This window comes from Gambusia affinis, linkage group LG21 (assembly GCF_019740435.1).
Source record: "Gambusia affinis linkage group LG21, SWU_Gaff_1.0, whole genome shotgun sequence".
In the NCBI taxonomy this organism is placed as follows: domain Eukaryota; kingdom Metazoa; phylum Chordata; class Actinopteri; order Cyprinodontiformes; family Poeciliidae; genus Gambusia; species Gambusia affinis.
Genome location: NC_057888.1, coordinates 13,507,906 through 13,529,314, shown reverse-complemented (window position 1 = coordinate 13,529,314; position 21,409 = coordinate 13,507,906). Strand labels below are relative to the sequence as shown.

General features: G+C 40.0%; 1 protein-coding gene across 1 annotated transcript; it reads left to right on the top strand.

Moving 5' to 3' along the window:
* Positions 1-266: 266 nt before the first annotated feature.
* Positions 267-17,560, top strand: LOC122824672 (polycystic kidney disease 1 like 1). Its single transcript, XM_044105533.1, is given in 48 exon segments — positions 267-348; positions 500-668; positions 1,047-1,286; positions 1,388-1,520; positions 1,613-1,816; positions 2,005-2,186; positions 2,598-2,801; positions 2,940-3,103; positions 3,193-3,309; positions 3,387-3,557; positions 3,919-4,008; positions 4,080-4,259; positions 4,350-4,427; positions 4,507-4,649; positions 4,948-5,068; positions 5,170-5,320; positions 6,003-6,183; positions 6,260-6,316; positions 6,398-6,757; positions 6,842-7,243; positions 7,332-7,483; positions 8,185-8,285; positions 8,429-8,627; positions 8,743-8,826; positions 8,999-9,206; positions 9,780-9,886; positions 9,999-10,098; positions 10,174-10,302; positions 10,385-10,558; positions 10,876-11,062; positions 11,185-11,279; positions 11,361-11,659; positions 11,770-11,854; positions 11,961-12,104; positions 12,309-12,415; positions 12,493-12,603; positions 12,686-12,791; positions 12,973-13,035; positions 13,519-13,598; positions 13,708-13,942; positions 14,030-14,134; positions 14,338-14,475; positions 14,546-14,680; positions 14,790-15,005; positions 15,089-15,250; positions 15,550-15,702; positions 16,362-16,465; positions 16,548-17,560. Coding segments are annotated over 48 exon segments (7,437 nt in total). The 3' UTR covers positions 16,777-17,560.
* Positions 17,561-21,409: the final 3,849 nt, after the last annotated feature.

Below are 21,409 nucleotides of genomic sequence, written 5' to 3'. Positions count from 1 at the left end.
GCACAGAGAAGCACTGTAACCACGAGCTGGTGTTCGACCTCGCCAAACGGGTCACATCAAACCAAACGTGTCTGGTTTCATGTAGCATTTCAGGAAAGTCAGTTGCGACCGTCTCTCTGCTGGTTAATGCAAAGGTAAAGTACAGAGGCAGCAGCTGCACCGCAGGGGCCGAGGCAACAGTGGTTTTGCTTTTCACCCGCAGCGAGCCCCTTGCGAATCAGGTGCGAGCTGAGAAGCAAGTCTATTTTCAGAGCAAAAGTGTGATAATGTGTGTCAAGGGGAAAAGGAAGTCAGAAGCTAAATATATTACAACAGAGCAACCACCAGCTCAGAGTGAGAAGGAAAAGGGTAAGAAGTGAAACACTCTTAAAGAAGTGCAACTCTCTCGTGAGAGTGATTACAAGATGTGTGCAGTTTTTAAGAATTATTGCATGAATTGATTTTCTTTATGCTATTAGATTTCTGCACTGAACAAAACTATTGATTTTTGTTCCCTCAGCTGTCAGGATTTATGCAGAACGGCAAGTGTATCCCACAAATAAAGACATAATCTTCCTGGTTGTCACTGACATACCTGATCCTGTAAAATTCCTCTGGGACTTTGGAGATTCCAAAGTAGCCAGAACTGGATTAAGGACCATCACAAAAAGATACCACAACCCTGGACGGTACGAATCACCTGTAAAATATGCAAATTAAAAAAATGCTTTCTACTCATAAGCTTGTTTATCGTATCGCATTGTATTGTATCGCATCGTATCGCATCATATCATATCGTATCGTACCGTACAGTACCCGATCGGGGAGTCAAACCCAGGACAAGGACAAGCTGATGCAGAAAATGGATGAATGGATAATTTAATACAATACTGCAAAGCATCACATTACATTATATTATATCGTCTCATAATATGTTGCATTGTCACGTCACATTTAATCACATCATAGCATAACTTAAAGTAAAAAAAAAAATGCTTTCATTGGTACAGTTTTTTTTTGTATGTTTCTTGCTGAGACATCATTTTTATCCTCCTCTCTTCACATAGTTACAACGTGGTAGCGGCTGCATCTTGGGGTCAAATGTCGGTCACCTCGGACGTGTTTCCCATTGAGATCCAGAGGGCTGTGAAGCTCAGCAGGCTGGATCACCAGGCCTCGGTCTTAAGGAATCAGACTCTCACAGTAACATGCAGAGTCAATGTCGGGACCAACCTCACCTTCATCTGGAGCTTCGGAGACGGAACAACCAGACCTGGGCTGAGCATAACACGTCATGTCTTCCACAGGCAAGCCAGGGAGTTTCACCGAATTTAGAGATTGTTTTTTTTTTTTTTTCTGAGCTTCTCTTTTCCATAACGCAGTGAGGGTTTGTGTTGTGTGTCAGCAGGTTGGGAGAGTTTACAGTCAAAGTGATTGCGTCCAATCTCATCAGTTCTGCGTCTTTGAGCAGCTACGTCTTTGTTGTGGACCGGCCGTGTCGGCCTCCACCTGTCAAAAACATGGGTCCGCTCAAACGTCAGGTACAAGCTGTAACTCTACTTCAGCCTCATCATACAAGAAGATAATTTAATAGATTAGTGTCAGAGAAGTTAAGCCTGATTCTTGTGCTAAGTTTCAGAGACATGAAGTTATCCATCTGGGTGTGACATTTGAGTCAGATGTGGAGTGTGACATATCAGAGGGCCTTCGCTACTCCTGGACTTTACTTGATTCTGGAGGCCACATTATTCATTTGCCTCACACAGACACACAAAGACAAAGCCTGATTCTCCAGAGCCATCTCCTGCAGTATGACACCTACATGGCCATAGCGAGAGTAAGTTATTTAATGGGAAAGAGAGCCAATATCATTTAGAGTCCAACTCAAATGAATCCTCTAGTTGTTTTTTTGTCTTTTCTTTGTTTAGTTAGTTGAGGCTTTAACTTGCATTTATGTCCCAGTCCTATATTTACATACCAGAGCATCTTTGATTTCTACTCAAGTGAGGTTTCTGTCCTCTCCAGGTTCAAGTTATTGGCAGTGTGGTGTACAGCAACTATACTGTGGCTTTCCAAGTGAAGCCAAGCCCTCCGGTGGCGTTCATCCAGGGTGGCACCAACGTCTTTATTGGCAAAACAAGCAGCAATGTGGTCACCCTGGATGGACAGAAATCCTATGATCCAGACTTTCCTAAGAACCCTCTCAGGTACAAACTTTCATCCAGATTAGACACTCAATGGCAAAGGTTTATATGACTCAGAGACAATATATTAATATTCTCATGGTAGTGTTACAATACATGATTTTTTAGCAGGCTTAAAACCTGGTGCAGCTCCAACTGGCGACTGCTTGGCCTATTTTCTGGGAGTTCAAGGAAGGCTCAGAAACGTCTGAATACAGTGAACATTAATGGCTGAATTGTAAAATAAGTTTGATTGGAGTTTTCTTATTTGTTTACTTCTGTTTTCTGATCATTGATTTCTGTAGACTACCTCTGGTTTGAAACAGTAGGAATAGGTTGCTAACCCTCCACCATAATTAAGATTTGTCGTTTTTTGCTTTAACAGCAACTGGAAGGTTATCATTGCTTCCTCTTATTATTTTTCTCTCTCCATAGTTACAGATGGACATGCAAACCAGTTTCGAGCATCACCAGCTCCTGTTTTGACCAGGACATTCCCACTTCATCCCCTGTGCTGAAATTCCCTCCCAGTCTGCTGAAGCCCAAGTTTGACCAGTTCCAGTTCACACTTACTGTCTTCAGCGGAGAGCGTTCGGCTTCATCAGAGGCTTTCCTCACAGTCACGTCACATCTCACTGGGTATTTGCTCATTCCTTGAAATAAAACTGATACATCCACAGATGCATCAGTTTGGAAAATAACTGGTGAACAGGATTGGATACATTAAAAGCAGCAGTGGGCTAAACCATAAAATTGATTTGAACATGTTGTACCCAGGAAGGTCTCCGTTTTCTGCCATCAGTGCCAGGGAGATCATATGAACTGGGATCGGTCTTTTTCCATCAGTGCATTTTGTGAGGACTCCAACATTCACAGTGAACTCATTCAGTACACATGGAGTCTTTACTTGGTCAACGCTTCATCCAAACCCATCGCAGAGGGTAAACAAAGATCAATTTGATCTATTGTTGCTTTTCACTGGCTTTAATGAATGTAAAAATATCCTGACCTGGTTTTGGTTCTCTTCCAGTCCCGTTCTGTTACACAGTAGATGTCAGCTCCCCTTCAGCAATCCTGGAGGATCCCACCACATCCACTCTGACACCTGAGATGTCAAAGGAAAGCAGAGACAAACCAGATCAATCTGGTGCGTTAGTCTAAAACAGATTGTAACAAAATACTGTCTTCCACTAAATCTACTTGCCCTGTTTGTTCCCCGTTTAGATTTGTCAAGGTCTGGATCTTCCCATACTTCTGTCTTTGACCAGGACAGTAGACTGCCCTTAGACCACATCAGCCTCAGTGGCATTTCTAGAGAAATCCAAAGTGAGTCCTCTGCCGACTGGAGCTATGCTTTTCCTTTAATGGAGGCCGATGATGTAGCGCATAAACCAGGTAAATAATATTAGAGTAAAATGTTCCGAAGTTAAGTTTTTAGCCTTGCTAACAGTTTAATTGTTCAAAACAAACCTCCTGAATTATATTAGGAAGTTAGAGCCCCATTATTATGGAACTAAATATGAATTATTTTGGCACTCAATATGAATTTTGGCTTAGAAGTCCCTTCTAGCCAGTGTGCATGTAGTGGTTGTACAAATTTTACTCAGACACAGGAAGAAAAAAGTTATTTCTCCATGCACTTTTTGTGAAATTATGCTTTGACAAAAAGCATAGTTACGTTATGTTACGTTACATTATGTGTTATATTATGTTGTTTATAATCTTCAAAATCCAACTGTATTTACTTTTTTTAAAGTCAGTTCAGCAACAGGTTCTGATGATTATGATGCTCCGTATCCAAGTGTGGAGGAAGGAGATTCAGGGATGTCAGGAGGAAGATCTTACGGTATAAAACAAAACAATCCTACAAGATTGTTTGTGCAAGATTGTTATCTGATGAATCTCTGTCTTTACTAGGTATAGATACTGAGCACTTCAGTCCAATTGATAACTCGGAGTCTGATCTGACGCTACTCAAGAATGAGGGAAGTAAGCTGGTTGATTCCAAACCTTCTGTAGCGATTCAGGAGCCAACCTTGCTCGACTTCCACCGAGATGCAGTAGAAACAGGCCTATTTGAGTCCTACACTTACACAGGTGGAGCCTTCAGAAACGTCATAAAGTCATGTCATTTAACACTCTTTCCTGCTCGATGTTTAGTTTTGCATCTTTGGTTATTTATTTCAGGAATTTCCTCCACTTCGCTGATTTTCAAGCCCTTCAGCCTGAAGCCAAGAAGCATTTACATGTTGCAGGTCACTGCCAGTAAGTTTTAACACCCGTGTGTTAAAGAAAAATAGATTATCAAGGTTGTTTTAATTTAATTTTTAATTTTTTTTCCTAGAATCTCAAAATAATTGGATTGGTCAGACTCAGCTGTTCCTAAAAACAAACCCGGTCCCAGGAGGTGTGAGGTGCCAGGTTCAGCCCGTCGAAGGGATGGAGTTACACACTCTCTTCAGCATCTTCTGCACCTCAGGACGGGAGGTCTGAAACGTGTGCTGGCAAACCTATTGTGTATTTAACTCTTTATATATCATACGCTTCATACATGAGATCCATCTCCAAATTATTTTCTGTTATCATAATGTGAAATATCTTTTAATTTGGTTTTCCATCCTTGACACCCTGGCAGATTTAATCCTTTAAATTTTTAACAACATTTTCATTGAGAAAGCAATCAAATTATTGCATCAGAATTGCAGAGCACCATTTAAATTTGACTTTTTTTCCCCCCACAACTTTGAAGTTTTAGTTTAAATTAGTGTCTTTGTGTTGATATAAGGACTTAGAGTACAAGTACAGCTACAGTGTAGGAGGCAGACCCCCCAGGACAATGTACCAGGGAAGAGACTTTCTGTACTACTTCAGCCTGCCCTCTGGTGACCCCAGAGATGACCACGAAGGTGAACATTCGGCGCAGATTAATGAGGTTTGACACTCATCAGCCTCGTTAAATTGAGGCGTATTGGACTGAATAATCTCGTTTATTGCTGTATTTCTTCAGTAAAAATCTACACTGAAATCAGAAGCAGCAGCTCTGGATCAGCCACCAAACCGTGTCCTGTCGCTGTCCGAGTCAGACCGAGCTTCATCGGAAACAACTCCTCCTCTTCACAGTCTCATCGTGACCCTGCTCTGAAGCTGTGAGAGACAAAGTCCATCAGTGCTTCACTGTGACATTTGTGTTTTATTTAGAACCAAACAACAAAACTATTAAGGCAATTTTTAAAATTAATTAATTTTTTTTTTTGACAAGACATACTTCATTTATCAAAAATCCGAAGAAAATAAAAAAGGAAAGCTTATTAAATAGATTTTTTAAACCATGTTTTAGATTTTTTTAAACTGTGCTTTTGGGGGGCGGGGGGAATTTAAAACATTGGAGATAAACCAAACCCACATGACTTATAAAGCAGTTTATAGTTTGGCAGACACCAAATACAACTTATTAAGAAATTATAATTTCTGTGTTGACTTAAACATCCACTTAGTTGTGCTTAGTTATAAAGTCAACTATGAATTTTGGCATTCACTATTTTAAACTGGACTTTTCTTTTTTGTAGGGACAGATTTTGGTAATAGCTTTTCTGATATTTCATGGTATATTAGATTTCGATAATTGGCAAATATCAGGTTCTATTTACTTTTGTTCTTTTTCACCAGAATATCACTTTTGATGACATTTAAGAAAATATATATATTTAGAAAATGATAATTTTTGAAAAAGTACTTTATTTGGTGGCATCAATTAGACCATTTAATTTTTTTTTTTTCTAATCAGCAGGAATACAGAGGAGTCTAACATGTAATCTTTCTTTTTGCCTGAAGCTCAGAGAGTCTGAGGAACTTGTCCACGTTAGTAAGGCTTGGGAATCCTGTTGAGATCCGTAACTATGTCAGCCTCCTGACCAGCATCCTGAACAAACTGGGCCAGGATGCTGAGGCTAACACACACGCACAGAGACACACTCGCAATGTGCTCATTCACACTTTATCCGATTTGAAGAGGAGTGATGAGGTACGGACACATGGCCCCTGCACTGCTTGATTCAGTCTGCAACAGTCTGTTATATCTATTATGGTTTTAATTTTAGAAATCATTTGCTGAGAACATCATTATTCTCAATGAGTTGCTACAAGTTACTAATCAGGTGAGAAATGAATGTCTACTCAAATGAGAATATCCTTAATGATAACAAGGGTTTCTGACAATTTTTATCACCCCCCTTCAGGTGACATTCATGAGCGTCAGACGTGTAGCAACATTCGTCCGGTCTGTTTCAGAGATACTTCCTGAGTTTAGTGCCAACCAGGAGACGCTCTACAGTCTGATCAACTCTGTGTCGTACTGCCTCCAGGTGGTCACAAGTTGTAGCTGCACATCTGAAGCAGCAGTCTATTTTAACAGAACCCGTGTTTTAGAGCCAGAATTACCCACAGCGCAAAACACGACGGATTCTGAAAATGCATCCGATAGCTGCGCACAGAAGTCGCCCGCTGGCCCTGACCGCCAACATGGAGGAGCGGTCACAGCAAAGCGGCTGGGGCAGCTTGTGGAGGAGATTCTGCGGATTGCAGCAGACTTGATCCTGGTGCGTTCAGGAGTGCTACTTCAAATTTGAACTATTTTAAACAAGCTTCTCAACTGGGATTCGTTCTGTCTAATTTATTTCCAGAGGGCTGTTTTGCCCCATGAGGCCAAGCAGCACAGAGTTACCACCGGCCTCATCGACCTTCTCGCGTCATCCCAAAACCGAACCTCTCTGATCGTCAGGAGCGGCTTCACCACCGTCCGCATGCCCGCAGCTCTGATCCGGAGCGTGTTTGGGCTTCACGCTGGAAGGGCTCGACTCAGAGAGCAGCAATCCTGTGTCTTCAGAGTGCTGACTCAGCTCGACCGCAACCTTTGGCCCCAAAACGCACAACTCAAGACAGGGGGAGCTTTTACTCTCGCCTCCTTTTCCCAGCTGACCGGACCGGTGGTGGATTTCAGTCTGTTTAAGTGCAGCAGGAGAAAAATCCAGATTCACTCACTCCCTCAGCCAGTCAACATTGAAATCCAACTTCGGCAAAGAAATGTACGCCGTCTCTTTTTATGGTGTCTAGATCTCTGTGTCTACCAAACGGCCATCATGCCTAATTTACATGCAAAATTTCCTTCTGTAGGAGAGCTCTACCGGTCGGCACGTTCTCCTTCGTAACCAGATCAGCTACCACAACTTCAGCATCAGCCAGCAGCTCCTGCAGCAGGCCATCCAGATCACTGTGGCGTTCACACCGCCGCCCAACGAGCCTTTTCCCATCATGCTTCTCTTCAGGTAGACTTGTAACAACAAGCACACAAAGAAGCACTTTTTCCACATTTTGCAATGTTAAAATCCAATATTGTGAAAAAGAAAAATATCTGAAAGGTATGGCATGCATTTGGATTCCTCTCTCAGGCAAACATTTAGAACCGCAATTCTTAATAATTACATCTGCAGGCCTTTAGGGGTTCGTTTCTACCAGGTCTTCACATCCAAGCATTGAAATTCTTGCACAAGAATTTTAATTGTAAAAATGCAAAAAAATAGATGTTTTTTTTTGTTGTTTTTTTTTTTACATCTTTTTTTTATGTAAAAAGAGTCAGTTAGTTGATTAGTGAGCATTTTAGAACCACATTTTTTAAGTCTTGCTACAGATTCTCAGTTGGATTCAGGTCTGAACTTTAACTGGGCCACTTTCCTGCTCAGTGGTCAACTTCCACCCCACTCTTAAGTCTTTTCTAGCCTCATGTTTTCTCCCGGGATTAAAATTGAAAACGCATCATTTATTCTTTCACTTCCACTTTATAATTAAAGCCAAAGTTAATTTTATTTATATATAGCACATTTCCAGCAACAAGGCAACACAAAGTCCTTTTATGTGTCACTTTGTTTTGATCAATCACACTCAGTCCTGATAAAATGCAACAAACATAACAAAACATCTCATTGTCAACAATAATATGAAACTAGATCATGATTGCTGGCTGTTTCAGGATGTTTGAGAAGCCAACTCCCAGCATGCACCACCTGAAAAGGATTCACCAGTGGGAGCAAAACACCATACGTATAACTCTGCCCCCTTCCTATCTCGGCGGTAAGAGGATTCTCTATTAGAGTATCTCTAATTGTCACTTTTAGCCTGCTTCCTCTTCTAGACAACCCCGTCTGATTGGAATTGCTTTGGCTTCACTAGAAGTTCTGCTCTATGAAAAACAAATAATCTCATAAAATTTCCAGCTGCAGGCATTGCCCACATGGCGCTGCTGGACGCCAAGTTTGCAAGATCACATAGAAACAAGCTGCAAAGCGAACAGATAAGCTACAGTGTGACAGTGGAGAGCAGTCTGTGTTTGTCCTGGGACGGGCAGCAGGGGGCCTGGACGCACCACGGCTGCAGGACACACCAATCGGACGCGTCTTCTGCGGTGAACTGCAGGTGAGGCATGGACTGTGTGCGGACAGACTTCCAGAATTCAAACACATCCACATAGTCTAAAAAAAAAATGCCATGGTAAAACTTTGGATTTGCAACTTGTTTTTGTTCATATTAGTTGCTACCAGCTGAGGCCACTGACTGTGTTTCAGCAGCAGATTCAGATTAGCCAGGTCACAGGAGATCTGGATCCCTTCCTCAGGTGACCTCTTCCCTCGTTTCCACCTCATTTTCACATGAGAAAGAAAGTGTGATAGATGTTTTTTGGGGATTCATTTTCGATATTTTGAAATTGGGAAAAAAAATCTTGAAAATATAAAATAAAACCTTACTATAGGACTCCACTGCACCATGTTTTTTTCTGTATTTCTCAGTGCATCCAGTGATCCAGTTGTGCTCAGTATTCTGGCGGTCCTGCTGGTCCTGTACATCCTGGGGCTGGTCTGGTCCGAGAGAGCTGATGTTTTGTCCAAGGAGAATCAAAGGCTCTACTTTCTACCTGACAACAATCCAGCAGACCCGTACCTCTATGCTGTTTGCATTCACACTGGTCTCTGCTCTGCGGCCCGTATGACTGCAAAAGTAAGTAGTTCCATGCTCATGATCTTTCTGCATTGATCTGTAAAAAACAATTTTGTGATGGTTGCAGGCTTTCTGTGTTGGATTCAATTGCTCCTGTACTGTCTCCATGCAAAAAGGCCTCAGATGGTTCTGCATTACCATAGACAATATCAGTTAGGAAGCATTTAGAGGACTGATTTTCACACACACAACCCATATGTACATAAGAAAAGAAAAAGCTGTATGCATCAGACAGCTCTCCAAAAATACAACTCTTTATTGTTTTTTATTTTTGCTTTTTATTTATACAAATTGTCTCATCGGGATCCAAGATCTCATTTGCCAAAGTGACCTGTCTTTTGACAAAACCAACAACAAAAAAAGACAAACACAGCAGCAAAACAAGAAAGTAAGAAATATGACTCAGTTAAATAAGCTAATACAATATAGTTGAACAAGAATATTTCTCTTTTTGTCAAAAAAGAAATGCAAACTAAATAAAATAAGTATAAAGTCACAATAAGTATGAAGTCGCAATAAGTATGAAGTCACATGCAAATGCAAGAGCTGAATTCTGTTTGCTAACTTTCACAGGTTTACATGGTGCTGCATGGTGAAGGCGGCGTCTCACAAACAAAAGAACTTCGAGTCCCAGGGTGCACTCTGTTTAGAAGAAACACAAAAGACACCTTCATACTAAGGTGAAATCCTCTCCACCTCTATGTTTTCTTAGCAGCATAGCAATGTTCCCCACTTCTTAAACACTTCAATAACAGTGCTGAGAAACTTCTCTTTGCTTCTGGCTCTCCACAGTGCGGCCGACAGCCTGGGCCCAGTGTGGGGGGTTCATGTTTGGCACGACAACTCTGGAGATTCCCCTGACTGGTACCTCAAACAAGTGGTGGTGTCAGAGGTAGACGCCAGAGGTTTACTGTCTGCTTGTCTTCCCAGTCTGTCCGCTCAGCTGTTTAACTGCTTGTAAAACCAGGTGAATAGAGGGCCAGCAGTGGAGCGCTCATGGCTGTTTGACAGTGAACGCTGGTTGTCTGTGAAAGAGGGCGACGGTCAAGTGGAGAGGAAGCTGCGCGTCTGCTCTGGGGAAATGCATCCGGTTAAGGTGCAACAAGTGGATGCAGACATGAAGCCTGTCTTCTTTTAAGCCACAGTGTGACTCTCTGTTTCCATGTGTGTTCATGCAGATGCTGTTTCTCAGGTTCTTTGACTACTTGGCTGATTTCCACATGTGGCTCTGTGTGTACAGCTGCCCTGGCCCCAGCTCACACACACACACTCAGAGACTTAGTGTTTGCCTGCTTCTCCTGTTGGGGTATGCGTGTGCCAACACCGTCATTATATCGCATACAGACGATCAGGTGGGTGAAAGCAACCTTGACGACCACGATCATGTTTTACCATGGGGATCACGGAGATGTCCGGGGATATCATTTAATAATTAAGTCGCTTTATTGATCAGCTTTAATGGATTTTATTTAGGGGTATCGAAGTGAAGGTGGCTCAATGCAACTGCACACCACTGTTTAATGTGAAAAGCATGCACTTTTTTTTGTCCGCTTTACAGTTATTTGCTACGATTTATTTCTCTATGAATTAAAATCTCAGTGAAATGCACTAAGGGTTGCCTTAACTACAAAGTACATGGTTTCTTTTTTTTTTATCTCCCTACTTACAGCTGCCATTTGAGGTGGGCGTCGTCGATGTGTCGGCCGTGTCTGTCACAACCGGACTTCGAAGTGTGATGGTTGTGTTGCCTGTAGCAGCACTCATTTCTTTCCTGTTTCGACTGACTGGGAACACACGGTCGGGCTCGGGAATTCAACGTGCAAATTGCGGAAAAACTCCACGGGACGATTTTCAGGGTCAGGTTCGATTTGACTCTTTGGTTCCAGTGAGCTTCATGGTTTCTATTGCTTTATTTCGTTGCGTTGCCTTTTTGCGTGACAGTACCGGCGGCATGTGCCTTGTTCGTAACATCTTGCAGAATCCTTTTCAGCAGACGACAGTGAGTTGGATTATCATCTGTCTTGGGATGGCCGCCGGAGGTGGAAACAAGAAGACTTGAAGAAAAAATACCAGGTTGACCTTTGAATAATGTATCATAACTCTTCTTTCACAGTAATACAAGTCGTTTTCTGAAGTCATGTTTCTTTGCGGTAGGATACAGACATCAACTCAATTTCCTCCATTCGTGAAAATAAAGGCACAGATGAAGAGTCTGCAATCCAGACAAGAAATGACGATCTGCTGCATAAACTGCTGCTGACTTCTAAAGGAAGAGCTGAAAGACGTTTACCTGAGCAGGAATGGTTTAAAAATTGCACGGACAGAAGAAATGAAGGGCAGCGCAAACAAAAAAATCTTAGGACTCCATCGTTCTGGTGTCATTCTCTGAACTGGGCGCTCTGTGCCCTGTTGTCTCTCTCCTGCTTGGTGGTCACAGCTAAAAATGGAATGAGGTAGAGCACTGGTTGTAGCTTTACCTTTCTTTTTTTTTAAAAAGAAAACAGCAGTAAACATCATTAATACTTGAACCATATGTATGTATTTGTGGATTGCCTTCTGTCAGATTCAGCAGCAGCCAGGTTGTGCTTTGGATACACTCTCTGTGTGTTTCTCTTTTGGGCTGTATGTTCTTCATCCAACCAGTTGTGGTAATAACAAGAACAATTCTATGAAAAAAGAAACATATTTTAACCAAACTTAGAAGCACTTCCTTGCATTCATCAATAATGTAATTCTCTTATTTGTTCTCTCCAGATATTTGGCATGACATTGACTGTCTGCTTTTGGTACAAGAAACCCGCAGATTGTCATTGTTTTTTCAGCAAGAAAGCTACTGATGAACCAGAACAGTTCATAAAGTCTGATCTCTGTGAGAAGACTTCCTCGTCTGTGGAAAAGGTGAAAATGAGACTCTAAGTTTGAAATCCCATGCAATTTAGAAAGTTTTATGAAGTGGTACAACAATACTTGGATACTTGTGGATTAACTTGATACTCTCAACTGCAGGGACTTTCATTTTAGGCTTGTTTGTTTCTTTTTGTTGGTCAAGTTATCCCTCAGTTCAGTTTTCTGCTCTGATGTTCAGTTTCCATGTTTCTGCAGCTTCTCAGGGCTCGGCGCCTGCGTCTCGCTCGCCCGCCGGCTCCGGCAGAGCTGAAGAAAATTTCTGGAAAGAGGAGGAGAGAGGCTCTAATTGAGGAAACACTCAGGTTTGTCTTTGTGTTTTTAAGTGCATTTGAAAAGGTTTGAAACAAGAATTTACCCTCCCCCCTTTTTTTTCATGTAGGGATTTTGCTTCCTGCATCATTATGCTTCTCCTGATGGTGTGCATAATCGCTGGCAGCTCAGTGAAAGAACATCAAAATCTCAACAAGGCCATAAAGAGACACTTTATAAGGTAACACCCAAGCACTGCTTCGAGGCAATCCAGATATAACTCGCAAATATGGAATAAAAACCTTTACATTATTTTTTGACAGAAACAATTTTACGTTCAGCTCCATAAAAACACACGAGGACTGGTGGAAGTGGACACAGTCGAGTCTGCTCGACTACCTGTACCAGAATCCATCAGCAAAACCCGAGGTGAGCCAAGTCAAAAGTTCTTAAAAAAACCCCATCTGATATAAATGTTGATTTTATCCATAAAATTAAGTTTTAATTGTTTTTTACTTTAGTTGTTATTTTAAATGAAAATAAAAACTAATAGTGAGAAGAATAATTGATGATTCTTTTTAACAAAGTGTTGCATTGAATAATTTTTCAGCAGCTACATGTAGTCATTGGGGAGCCCATCATACAGAAGACAGATGGCTCCAGCATTTTTCAGGTAAATTAGAAACAATCACAATATGAAATGTTCCTGCAGATCTAAAACATGCAACGATACAAAAAGTTATTTGGGAAGCCTCAAAGCAACCTATGCTATGATTTGTTAAAAAAAAAAACATTATATATTTCTAACAAGGTTTTCTTTAAATATGTTCTTAAGTGAAAAAAAGAGTCTTCACAAATGGCCAGAAAATAGTAGAACAGTTCCTTTAGACTCTTTTGTTTTACTTGTTGGCTTTTGTCGACTGTAAAAGAAAAGAAGCCGAAACATTTGCGGATCACAGATGTACTTGGTCAATTCAGAATCTACCACGATTAATAATAATTTGATCATCTTTGCAGTAAAATATTTGGCACAGTTTTTGGGAACTAAAGCTTGGTTCTTATCCATCTTTTGTTTAATGTGGTGTTTTAAACATATTTTCATTCACACGCCTACTATCTGTTCACCGAACTCAATGTCGTTTTCAATTTATCCCAGAATCCTGTGCTGACAAATCCACTGATGTGTGATCACCCGTGTCAAGAGGAAGCTTCTACAGTCAGTTTAGGCCACACAAAGTGAGACCCATGCAGACACAAACATTGTTTACTCATGCCAATAACTGCTGATGCTGATTCTGTGGCATTATGTGTACTGCTTTGTTTTAATTATTGTTTTTTTCTGCAGGTCTGAAGCTGCATCAAAACTCAAGATTTTGAAGTCAAGCAGCTGGATGAACCGATGGACGGTGGCCCTGAAGGTTCAGTTCACCTTGTACAGCCCTGCGCCTCACTTGTTTAGCAGTGTGAGTCTGATCTCTGAGCAGAGCCCCGATGGCGTACTGCTGCACTCCGTTAAAGTCCAGTCAGTGAGGGTGTTGCACACTCCTACTCCATGGGACTATGTTGCCATGGTTTCCAAGGTAAACCACTCATTCAAATCTGGAGGAGACACACTTGAAGAATCTGGAACTAAACAGACTGACGTGATGTCTTCTCTTCCACACCAGCTTCTCTTCCTGTTCTTGGTTCTGCTACAATCCTACAACCAACTGTCCATTGTTGCACAGCAAGGGCTGGTGGGATGCAGGAGAAGACCTTGGATGTGGCTGGATGTAAGTGAACCAAATCTTCCATCCAGCCACGTGGATCGAGTAAACAGGGAGACATACTAAAATTATCCAACACACTAGTACATAAAGGGCCACAGTAGCTTTTCTGAAGGGTTAACCTACCTGAAATACTTTAATAAAGTCATAAACATGCCTGATTGTGATTCAAAAATGCTTCACTTTTCTGCTCTGTCTCTCCACTACAGGTCAGTCTGCTGCCAGTGACTCTACTCTGTTATTTCTGCTTGATCTATCGCTCCACCATGATCATGGAAGTTGTGAGTTTGCTGCAGACCCAACACAGAGAAGGTGTTGATGTTAGCGCTGCAGCTAGCTGGGAACAGGTGAGAGACTGAAACAAGGGATGGCAGGTAGATTATTGTACCATTATTATTTGTGTTTTTGTCTGTGCAGAATATTCGGATGCTGTGGGGGGTTGTCCTCTTCCTCCTGACCATAAAGTGTGTGACTCTGCTTGGAATGAACAGGACATTAAGTTCTTCAGCTGCAGTTCTTTCACAGACACTCTCCAGCCTCTTTTGGCCTGTGGTAAAAAACAAATATTATACAGTAACAATGCTGGTAAAAGTTCCCAAGATGTCGCAAAACCTTTGCTTTCTTACAAGGTTTTGTTTACTAATGCTCTTTCACCTGGAAGGTTTCAGGCCTGATCCTGCTGCTGGCGTTGTCCTGTTCGGGTAACCTGCTGCATGTAGGGAGCTGCTGGCCGTTCGGCTCAGTTCCTCACTCCCTGCAGACTCTGCTCTGTGGTTACCGTGGACACCAGGTCAAAAAGAACCGCCTCCGCTCAGGACAGGATTTCTCTCACCGGGCCGTTCTGCTTCTGACAAATACCGCTGTGCGGACAGCGATGGTACATATTTCCAATTGAACTTTTGGAGTTTGAAAGAGGATTTTTATGTATTTAAGTAACTTTTGCACATGTCTTTCTTATAGATAATTGGGGTGATATTCTTATTGGTGAAAATGGCTAGAAGACCTCAAAGCAGGAACGTTACTTTTACCACAGGGGAACTATTGAGCTACTTACGAATGAAGGTGTCTGAATTCACTGGACAGCAAAAACCAGCAAAGATGGATGATTATGATAAAAAAAGGGTAATGAAAAACTATCAAGCTACATTAAAAATGAGAGAATATAGTATTAAATTACATGCAAAACTGAAATTAATTTTAATTTATTTATTTACTAAAGGTCTGATAGCATCAAAATCTTCAATTCATTAGCAGAATGCAGATTGTAAGTTTGACTGAGGCATAAAGACTAGAAGTCAGATACTCATTCAATATTTTTTATTTGCTAGATCAAGAGAAACATTTTACCTTTGTAGAAAAAAAAAATACAATCATTCATCTAAACTTGTCTACCTTCAGTAAAAGACCATTAATCTTCCCAGACCTGTGTGCTTGAGGAGTTGGAGAGCTCCATAGACGAACTGTTGCTCAGACTCGACGTCCTTTCCAACAGCATGGACCAAACCCACCGCTACAGAGACGGAGACCGCCCTGTCCTCCCAGCCTCCCCACAGTCCTCCAACATGGACACACAGGTGAGCAGCCATCATATCCAACACAAGAACTTAATTATATAGTTCTGTTATGGAAAATAGAATTTATATTGCTTCATTGATAGCCAGGGGGAAACTAAGTTGTTGTGCTCTCAGCAAACTCACACCAAGGTCTGAACTCTTGCTACTGGCCTTGGTCAGCATGGCAAGTGTTCCAGTTCAAAGCTGGGTTAGAAAACCAATGAACAAGACTCACTTTTTCAGAAGAGTTACTCTGAGAAAGTTTCTTCTGTGTGGATGTTTGACAAGAAAGTAAACAACACAATATTTCAGAACCAAAAGCTTTATGTCAACTCTCTGGCATAGTGACTTTATTAACAGCATGGAAGCATTGCAATCAGTGAAATCCTTTGTAAGCTAAATTATTCTGGAGTCAAATTTGAGGCCGTGAGTCTAAAATCAAAGGGGTGAAAAAGGAAATAAGCAAGGTTTTATAACAGCCTAGTCAAATCCAGAAATCGGCTCTTTGGAACTGCACTGTGCAGAAATGAATGTTAGGGAACATCAATGATCTGAAGACAAGTGTTGAAGAAGAACGATTGAAGACACCGATAAAGTCATATGATTTATTGAAACATGTGATGTACAATACATTGTTTTCAAATGGGTAGCCAGTTCTAAGCTGTTTATGGTTCTGCCAGGAATGTCTGAGGTCACAGACTGTGGTGAAAACACAGAAAACGGGGAAAATAACAACCCAAGAGTCACATGAAGCAACAACCCCTCCTGCAGCTCGCCTGTTGAGGTAACAGAATTTGACTTGCAGCATTATCCTGAAGCGAATATCAAAGCGCACTCAAATAAATCTTCATTTCTATTACCACCAGATCCGAAGTTGAAGTACAAGTCCAAAATATTACAAATGAATCATTAAAAATTAAAAATTGGATGGCATCCCCAGAGTCGACCTCCTCCGAAAGGCTTCAGTCAGAAGATGTTTGTGAGAAACGACCTGAGCTGCAGACTGGAACCAGTCACAGCTGCTGGTTTACTGGAACTCATTATAAGCTGGTGGAGGTTCTGGTCCATAAGGAACCCGAACCAGGAGAACTATAATCCATTATTATTGTTTATAAGCAACTCTAGGAAAGAAACATCTCCAGCAGTTGCCATCAGATGTTTTTCTACCACTGTTTGTTTAATGTTTTCACAGAATTCATAATGCAGATTGCAGTAAATAAATGCCAATGCAAAGATTAAACCTACAGACAGTTGTGATTAAAATAAATCTAAGAAAAAACCATAGACTGAAGTTAAACTGACTATATGTAGTCTATAAAACATGCTGTAGCTTTTTCTAATATCAGAATAAAAAAGAAATATGCTTCCCTGATGATATCTTTTTAATTTCACAAAATAGTAAAATTGTTATTTGATTCTGTATTAAAAAGTAAAAATATTATTTCAATCTGAATTTAGATGGCTCATTTTCTAAGCTCTTATTTTCATAAATATCAGTCAAATCTCACTGGAAGATCACAAGAGTTTCGACTTTCTATGCAGTTTTTTAAAGCCAGACATAGGTATGTAAAATTATTTAGCCATTTTCCTTGGCCAGTCATTTACAGAAACATTTATTCTGTAATTTACAACCAACAGTCAATTACACAAAAATATAATTTGCTGAATGAGGAAATTGAGCACTTACATTTATTTAGATGAGTGTCTAAATAATGAAAAATAAAATGTCCAATGTGCTGAAGTACAAAACCGATCTTTGAATTCAAGTCAGAATTTTGACTAATGAGTAAAGTGAGGTAAAATTCAGTTATAATCTTGAGTTAGTTCAATTAATTTGCACTTGTTTCCCAACATATTTGTTTTTAAGCTTTTGTAACATTAAACTATGAACACCAAAAACACATTTTTTCTTTTCTCAAACAAAGTAAATCTAAAGTAGTAGATTCCTTTAACTGGGGCTGTGAAGAAACCTGGAACAAAAGAAACAGAAGAAGACATAAACACGACCCATCTACCCACATTCCTGCCTGTTGCTTTTAGTAGGTAGTATGGGTCATAACAGGTTGGTATCTTGCTGTTATGATACAAATGAATACCCATCCAGTGAGCATTGTTGATCTCAACTTCAGAAGCGTGGCGAATCAGTATTAAAGGGTCCAAAGTTTCCATCAGTGGGGCAGTGAAGATGCCTTTACAGGCATGAAAGCTTTTCAGAACTCTGTTTGTGCTCATATTAATTCTGTTAGTGTGCATTAGAACAGTGGCAACATTCATAACAACTTCACCTTGTATCAGTTTTACTCAGTCTTCCTATTTCATCATCAAATGTTTTACTTTTAATTCTTGGTTATCCTACCTTTGTACTCTCTTCTGATTGCCTCCACCTCCTTCTCATTGGTGGTCATTCTGGCTTCTAGTGCTGAAAGAGGTGCAGCAGAGAGTCTTTGAAGATGGAAAATTAATCTACGCAACCTATCAAGGTGAAAATCAACTCCGAATGAAGTTGATTTGTAGGTTACTACCTGTGTCTGAACATGATTTCACTGCCATAGTTTTTGAATATTTTTCAACTCACCCATGTTTTTACTCTTGAGATCCTCCACCTCACTTTTGGCAATGTTCAATGTGAACTCGATCTGGGAACAGAGATAGATAATGTTCCTAGAAAGTCATTGAGTAAACAGCTGGAGCACAGTAAGAGGTTGTGGATTATTCTATTTAGAGGTAGAAACTGTCAGTTCCATTCGTTTTGCTTTAAGAACAATATATGTCTTCTACATGTCCATGATTGATCGTGCTGTCCTGAACTCAGAGGTTACCATATTTGTTTATTTGTCTTCCTCACCTGCGTTCTTCCTCTTGATTTCCTCCATTTCCTTCTCAGTGGAACTTATTTTGACTTCAAGACCTGCAAACATAAAAATATAGGTTATTATACAGAAGATTTGTGAATTTAAAGAGTAATTACTGCTAATTAAAACGTCTATCTTTCCAACATGCATTACCTAATTTTTCTTCCTCCAGCTTCTCTATCCTGCTCAGGTAATGCTTCAGATCAGTCTCCAGTTTGATGGTCATGTCTCTGAGCTCCTTCAGCTCGGCCCAGAGGTCCATGATTTCATTGGTCTGTATGGTACTCTCTGCCTGATTAATTTCAACACCCTGAATCTCAGCCTGGAGACCCTGAGCTACAGTTTGAGCAGCTTCACTGTCCACCTCGCTGTGAGCCCAAGCCCAACACTGACAGAGGAGCAAAATGTGAAAAACTGCAGATCTTCTCATCCTGAAACGTCTGCTGTGTAGATGGTTTATGTTGCGATCTTGGAGGACTTGCTCTCCTCTGTGTTTTATACCAGCAGAAAGCAGGTCACCAGACAGAAGCCTGAGAAATAAGCAGATGTTTCTGATAATTCCCTTAGATTTTAGTGTTTGTGTTTTGATAGTTTCTCCAAAATAGGACAAAGAAAAATGTGAGGAAGAAACTGCCCCAAACTGGTGCTGGAAACCACAAAACCCCACTATTGAAGCTTTTATAGGCAGCCCAAAAAATAATCAGTTATTATATACTGGGCTGCATTTCAGTGAAGGAACAACTCATTTAATTTAATGTCTAACAGCCCAATTTGTGTGATCTGCATTAAGACAAAGACAGAAGGTTTAAATCAAAGAAGCAATCTCTCTGTTTCTTCAGTTTTTCTATTTGCAATGTGTTTAATATGTGATCAACATATTGTTCATGTTTTTCTCTTTGATCCACATTGCAAAGCTTCAGCTGTGTCATCTTCTTTTTGCTGCTCACTGATACACTGATTCAATATTCGGATCAAAAGCTTAAAGACGTCCTCAAGATCTGGGTTTTGACGTGACATTAATCCAGAAAAGAGATGCATAATAAGTTTAGACTGTTGTGACTCACCAGTGGGCTCACTGCCAAGTTTTGGGACCAAACTTCCATTTATGATTATTTTGGCATCCAGGACTGTCACTAGTCTGTCTAAATAAAAGTTAGATAAAATAAAATGAAAGACATCTCCCACATATTTCAGGTAGTTGAATAGTGAGATATGATAGCCAAGAAATGTTGCCTATCTTCCTGAATAATAGAATTACAGGTAAAATAAATTAAAATATTCATTCTGTTATTTTTTATGTTAATTTGAAGTCGGACTGAATCCTGAGTTTAATATTTATAAATGTCATATTATTGGGTGATCATGCAGATGATCCAATCTCAAATACAAGAAAATTATCTGAGAATATTATCATGATTTACACTTAGCTGACCAGTAGAGGGAGCTGTTTCCCAAAGACGGGCCAAGTCCATTAGTTAAAGACATGCACAATAAAAGAAAATGTAAACATATGGAGAATTGTATTAATATTGAAAAATATCAAATAGCAAGCATGAAATGATCCAGTAGGATTATTATTATTATTATTTTTATTATTATTATTATTATTATTATTATTATTATTATTATTATTATTATTATTATTGTTATTTTTATTTTATTTTATTTTTTTACATTTGGTCTTTACAAAGACTGTGCAGAGATTTTGGATCTAGATTTAAGGAACTGTGCAACAGGCTTGAAAAGAAAACCTCCATACAAAATGAGGTTTTGTTTAAACAAAATTGAATTGTGGTTCAAAGTCTGCTCCACTGTAATACTCCGTGTTGTAAATCAAGGGAACAAACACAATGAAAACACCTGTTAGAAGTTTCTCTATTAGAACAGTGTTGTGGACGGCCAGTGTGGAAAATCTGAAACAGTTGGATTTGATTGAGCTGCTCTATTTAGCATATTCAAGTGAATTTTAAATTCCTCGATTAAATTCCAGTTGTGCCCTGAAAGTTGCTACTATTTCCTGTATCCTGTCTTAGTGCTCACATCTAGCAGAGCTAAGCCAGCCCTCCACTGCGGGCCTTCACGTGTCTCATATCCCAGGATCCCCTGCTGAGGATTTGTGATCACACCAGCTGCTATTGAGAGGGTTGCTGCTCTAGCCCACACAGCTAAATAGTTTTTATGCTCCTCTAAGAGCAAATGCCTAGAAAACTAAAAGGAAAACAACAACAACAACAAATGCTGAAACACTGAGTTCCTTTAAATCAAGGCTAAGAATTAATTTGTCTAGAACTTCCTTAGATTAATAATACTTGGAACATCATATAATGTATAACATTACATATAAGCAAGATTAAAATTCTTTTTCCAATTATTTGCAATCATTTCCTGTCAAAACACAACTGAGCTATCACACCCACATTAAGGTTTTTTGTGAGTCCTACAATCAGACAAGGATTGTAGGATTGTATGTTGTTGTGTTACTTACACAACAACATAGTTTCTTTTTTTCTTCTTGTAGAATCTGCAGTTTAACACACACTACTGTGGTTTCTGGGTCACACAGAACTTTTTCCACTCCACTCAGAGCAAAACATATTTAATCTGCATATTTTCAACCTTTTTTTTACATGTAAAAACTTTGAAAAGTTTGACACCTAAATGTAAACCATTACAACCATTTGCCTTCAGAAAAAGTTTCAGTTTTTACATGAGCAAAGCTGGTAGGCATTCAACAAAAGGCTTGCAGCTGTAGATTCTGTAAAATGTAATTCTACAAAGTATTGACTTGGGATGACTTTGGATTTTTCTGTGCATTTCTTATGTAAATGAATTTAGAGCAATGCATAATTTTTTTCTACTCTTATGCACTACTTTCT